Source organism: Echinops telfairi, unplaced genomic scaffold (genome assembly GCF_000313985.2).
Source record: "Echinops telfairi isolate 266 unplaced genomic scaffold, ASM31398v2 ScPeMD7_31;HRSCAF=116, whole genome shotgun sequence".
In the NCBI taxonomy this organism is placed as follows: domain Eukaryota; kingdom Metazoa; phylum Chordata; class Mammalia; order Afrosoricida; family Tenrecidae; genus Echinops; species Echinops telfairi.
In genome coordinates, this window is record NW_022103928.1 from 45,965,770 (window position 1) to 45,971,966 (window position 6,197).

A 6,197-nucleotide genomic window follows, 5' to 3' on the forward strand; every position below is an offset into this window, starting at 1 on the left:
ACCATCATCACCATCATCACCATCACCACCAGCACTATCATCACCACCTCCACCAGCACTATCATCACGGTCACCACCATCATTACTACCATCACCATCATCACCATCACCATCATCACCACCTCCACCAGCACTATCATCACCATCACCATCATCACCACCTCCACCAGCACTATCATCACCACCTCCACCAGCACTATCATCACCATCACCGCCATCATTACTACCATCACCATCATCACCATCATCACCATCATCACCATCACCACCATCACTACCACCTCCACCTGATTACATACACACCACCACCCTTTATGGAGTCCTTCCCGGGTGGCACAACTGATTCAGCATTCCATGCTAACCGAGAGGTTGGCAAGTCTCTTGACCATTAGGAGCCTTGGGGTTTCTCATTTGTGTGTGTGGTGATTTTTTGAGTGAAATCCAGGCTAGGTAAAGCTGTAAAGATAGTAACTAGAGAGTAGCTACATCTTGGGTTCTGGGAGGTGATAATAATGAGTACAAAAATTAAGAAAGTGTCCTAACATCGATTGGGGTGATGATTGCAAAATCCTTTCATATATTTTAAGAGTTTGTGAATTACATGCCAATAAAAATGTTTTTTAAAAACCACCTAATAGTTGGCTTAGTACATACGTATTGGGCTGCTAATCTCAAGGTCAGCAGTTTGATCTCACATCAGTGCTCCTGGAGAGATAGAGGAGGTTCACGACGCCCTGAAAGAGTTAGTCTCAGAAACCCACAGGGACAGTTCTTAGAGCGTCACTATGAGTCGGAATTGACTCGTTGGCAGTGAATTTGGTTGTCGTCTGGGTATGTGGGATCAAATTGGCAAGAGCAAGTTGAGAGCCGAGAAAAGCACTTTGGAGGGCAATGGATTTAAGTTCAAGAGGGGAGTGACAACTCGGAAAAGGAGGGTAAGACTGGCTGCACAACTTGAAGAATATACTCATTGCCACCCAGTGGGGAGCTAGCTGAATTGGTGTGTGTTTTGCTGTAGTCTCAGTAACAACAAAATAAAAATTTTTCAAGTAAATTAAGATTAGGAAAACAAAGATGGCAGGTCAAGCCCACCCAGAGATTTCTCATAAGTAAAGCCTGCTGATCTGCTTCGGAACAGTCACAGCCAGGGACACTAGGGAGTACAGTTACACTCTGTACAGGAGGTTGATGTCAACTCTGGCAACCAAAAACAACCCCTCGCCTTAAAACCTGCCCGCTCTGCATTGTCCTTGGACCTGTGTGGTCCATCCCTGCCACCCTGTGTTGCCCTCCCCTGCCCCCCCCACACACACACTCCCAACTCTTCAGAATCCCACTGCGCCCCACCCCCGACAGGTCAATTAAGTACCCTGGGATTCTTATTCTTCAAAATATTATACATAGTTTGTTATTATCCACACAGTTGTGTGTGTGTGTACACATAGATAAATTAAGAACTCTTACAACAATAACAAACAAAAATTCCCATTTTAAAAATGGGCGAAGAATATGAATACATATTTCACCAAGTGGTATATTTTTTAATTGTTTTATTAGGGGCTCATACAACTCTTATCACAATCCAAACATAACGTCAATTGTATAAAGCACATCTGTGCATGCATTGCCCTCATCATTCTCAAGACATTTGCTCTCCACTTAAGCCCCGTCATCAGGTTCTCATTTTTCCCCTCCCTCCCCGCTCCCCCCTCCCTCATGAGCCCTTGATAATTTATAAATTATTATTTTGTCATATCTTGCCCTGTCCAACGTCTCCCTTTAAATGGTATATTTACACATGATATTCAAGTGGCCGATAATCAAATGAAAAAAGACTCGACCTCTTTAGTAGTTAGTTGTTGCATGCTGATGAGGCCATTCCATCATTCATAAAAATGAACGGAGGGGAGACAAAAGGTGCGACCCAGTCGATTCTGAGTCATTTGAGCTCTGCGGGACAGGGAAGAATCAAAGAATTGCCCCCACGGGGCTTCTAAGGGAATAATTCACTTGGGGGTAATGGGGTGATTCCATTGGCATCTCACAGAAGCAAACAGAAAATAACCCCCGACTTTACAGTCAGCAGAGCACTTAACCCTTACACTACTAGGGCTCCTCCATGTATCATCGAACCCACTGCCACCCCATCAAGTCTAACTCATGGCAACCCTATGTAGGGTTTCCAGGACTAAATCTTATGGGAGCAGACAGCTTCGACTTTGCTTCTGCAGAGTGACTAGTGGGTTTGAACTGCCTGCCTTGCGGCTATCAACCCAGGGCTTACCCCACAGCATCACCAGCACTCCGATGTCATTAGAAAAAAGCCTATCTCCATCAATCATTTGGAAAATACAGTCAAAACCACAGTGAGATGTCAATGAAGACCCACTGGGATGGTTGTAATTTAAAGCAACAACAACAATAACAAACATTAGTGGAAATCTAGAGAAATTGGAACCCTTCTGCATTGCTCTCTGCGGAGTCCGCAGTGCTGCCTGAAACCCCGGGTGTGTTCTTTCAGGCAGGACCATAGGAAATGACATACCAAGACTTGTTTGACAAGCCTCAGGGAAAAGCTGCCATGCCAGACCTGGTGCACAGCCAAAGCGTGGCAATCTCTGAAGGAAATTGCAGTCAAGAATCCAGGCCTCCTCGCCCAGGCCCCTCCATGTGGAAGTCTCTGTGTGGGCTTGTGTGTGTGGCAGGGGTGGGGAGGCCTCCCGCAGCTGAGGGTAGGGGGGCTGGGAATGAAAGGGTGGCATAAAGACATTTCTCAACTTGGACACAGGACCTGGGACTTTTCCACTCCTACCCTTTCCCTTTCTCCTCTTCCCCCACCCTCTGCGGATGGTGTAAGCACTTTGCCTCTTGTATTTGCAGTTAAGTTTCTTGCAGTAATTGACGATAGACTTGGCTGTTCAGTTTCGTTTTGGCTATTGTCTTCATTGGCTGTTCTCACACCTGTCAACTCATTTCTCAGCTCAGTTTTTGACAACTCGGGGGACATACGGTTGCTGTGGAAAGAGTCTGACATGACTCATAAAACCCAAGAGAAATGAAAACAAATGCCCACACAACAACTTACACAAAAATGACCACAGCAGCACTATTCATAATAACCAAGAAGTGAGAGAACTCAAAGATCCACCCAAGGATGGGCAATTAACAAAAGTAGTATATACATACAAAACAGTATTATGCATCAGTGCTAAGCAAAAGAAGCCAGACACACAAATCATGTCTTGTATAATTCCATGTGGTAGTCTGGGTTAACTAGAGAAATTCATAGACACTCATATATGTATAAGAAAGAGTTTTATATAAAAGAGCAATAGTATATGAAGAAAACATTCCAGCCCAGTCCAGATCAAGTCCATAAGTGGTATTAGCCCATATGTCTGATACCAGTCTATAAGTTCCTCTTCAGACTTATGCAACACATGCAATGATGCTGAATGCTGGAAGATCACAGGCCAATGGGTAGAAAATCTTGTGGATCCCGTGGCAGTGGAAGCATCTCAGTGCTGGCATGGGTCTTCATGTGGCTCTTCAGCTCCAGGGCTCTGGCTCCATCAGCATAGCTCCATGTGGCTTGTCTACAAGAATGTCTTGCAGGGAGAGTGTGTGTCCTGCCTCCAGGGAGGAAGATAGGCGTTCCCAGAATTCTCAGGAGAAGGCCTTGCCCACAGCAAGGCCTCATTGATTATGAGCTGATTGACAAGCTAGACTCCACTCTCACTCAAGTTGACAATAGGTTAAGTAACTGCCACATTCCATTGATATGCAATGTCCAGATTAGGCGAATCCATATAGATAGAAAGTAGAGAAGTAGTCTATTGGGAGTGTGGGTTGGGGAAAATGTAGTGAATGCTAATGGAGCCATAGCTCTTTTTGGGTGAATGGAATTAGATTTAGATGAGAAACACATCATGGTGATAGTTGTATATCATCGTGAGTATACTACAAACTTCTGCATTATACATGTTTAATTTGGAGAAGAGCTTGGTAAAGTAGAAGAGCAGCAAAAACGAGGAAGACCTTCAAGATGCATTGACACAGTGGTTGCAACAAATATGGCGCAGGATCAGGGAGTGGGTTTTTTTGTTTTTGTTTTTTGTCTGTTGTGCACAGGATCACTAGGAACCAAAACAGACGATGGCTAGGGGAATACATTCTGAATCACTTTTAAAACCTTTGTTAGTTATGAAGGATTTTAAGGAGCTTTGGTGGCGCTATCAGATAAGTCATGGTCTGCTAACAGCACAGTTGATGGTTCAAACCCATGGGACAAAGATACAGCTGTCTGCTCCCATAAAGATTTAGAAATCCTTCAACAAAAACTACCTATGGAGGGTCATGATGAGCCAAGAGCCAGAATCAGCTAGATGGCAGAGCCTGGGTATTTGGGAGATAGATTTTAATAAATATTGTGGGACTGTGATAGTTACATAATCTCATGTCAATTTGGGACTTAAGATGATTAAGAGTGAAGGGGTGGAGTCTAGTCTGTCAATCAGGTGATAGCCAATGAAGCTTCTGTGTGGGCATGGCCCTCTCCTGAGAATTCTGGGAAATCCTGATTTTCCTCCTTGGAGGCGGGAGACACTTTCTCTCTCTGCTCACTTCCTGGGAGACATCCCTGAGGAGAAACCACATGGACCTACCCTGATGCAGCTCTGGGAACTGGAGGAGCCACATGGAGACCCCTGCCAGCGCTGAGATGCTTCTACCACCACTGACTTTTCACCCACTGGCCTGTGATCTTCCTGCATTTGGCGTCATTGCATGTATTTCGTGGGTCTGAAGAGATCTTTATAGATGGGTATCAGGCATATGGGCTAATTTCGGACTTATGGACCTGATCTGGACTGGGCTGGGATGTTTTCTCAATATTCAACTGCTCTTGTATATAAACCTTTTTCTTATTCACATATGAGTCTCCATGAATTCGTTTCTCTAGTCTGCCCAGACTAACACACAGGACTCAGAAATCCAAATGGAATCTTATTGTAGAATAGGTGAGATGAGGCATGAAAAAATAAATCATTGTATCTTCGCAATTTTATTTTATTTGTCTGTGATGGTTAGGAATTAGGTCAAGCAAACACTCCTGGGTCAAGGTAAGGGCAGAGCTCCACCCCATCAATTGCTTTGCAGCCGGATGGACTCGCCTTGGTGACTGACGTTTGTTTGTATCAGAGATGCACTGAGCAGTCAAATTCTCTTTGTCCTTTCACCTTCTGGCCGAGATGGATCTCACATCTGATTTCTCCATCTCCTATTGCGTCCGTCCGCAGTTCCAGGTCAGTGGACTGCCAATGGTGGGTTCATTGGGGTGACGTCAGACCTCTGCATCCACCCACCTGTGGCCCCTGCTGTCTCTGAATCACCGTCCCGCTTCCTGTCTCATGAGTCAGAAGTCTGACTTGAACCGGACTGGACTCGCCTGTAGCCCAAGCCAACCCGTGGATCTTGTCACAAGAGCTTGAGGCTCGAGACCTGCTTCGCCAAGCTGCTGGTGTGTACATTGCTTGAGCTCGAGGCTGGTGGATCCTGTCACCTTGCTTGAATTCAAGATCCTTTCACAGTTTGTCTCGCTAAACTCTCAAGCTACTGACTGTTGCTGCCCCACCCTGCTGTCTGCTGCCTGCAGGCAGACTCTGCCTGCCTTGCTTGAGGGAAGACTGCTGTTTGCTTCCTTGACCTTGGACCTGGCAGTCCACATGAGTTGAAGGACTTCCAGTACATTAACTGTTCCTTGAAAGTGAGTTGAACTGAGCCCTCTGTACTGCTGTGTGTACTAATTAGCTGTTATATTACTTCTTGCTGTACAAACCTATCTATCTATCAACCTATCTATCTATTCATAAATGTCCTGGTTTTATTTCTCTAGAGAACCCTGCCTAACACAGTGGCTTTCACAAGCAAGGAGCCAGAGATGGACAATACAGGCTGATATGGGTCTTGCTACCTCACCACCCCCATCTTTGATATTACCCCTGTGGTCCTCATGGTCACAGAGTGGCTGCTGTACTTCCAGGTATCACTTCTGAGGTTCAACAAGAAGGAGAGAAGGCACAAAGCAGTCTAGCGGAGTCTGTTCCTTTTTATTAGAAAAACTTCCGCTTTGTTAGACATCTTACTCAGCTGACATATACCTTATCTTATAGAGAGCTCAGTGGTCAGTGGGAAATCAA

At 45.2% G+C, this 6,197-nt stretch overlaps 1 protein-coding gene across 1 annotated transcript in view; it reads right to left on the reverse strand.

The window, feature by feature from the left end:
- The window catches only part of ZXDC (ZXD family zinc finger C), a 36,434-nt gene extending 36,216 nt beyond the window's left edge, over positions 1-218 (reverse strand). The window contains exon 1 of the mRNA XM_004702308.2: positions 174-218. Within this exon, the coding sequence (XP_004702365.2) occupies positions 174-218 (45 nt within the window). The remainder of the gene's footprint in view (positions 1-173) is intronic.
- Positions 219-6,197: the final 5,979 nt, after the last annotated feature.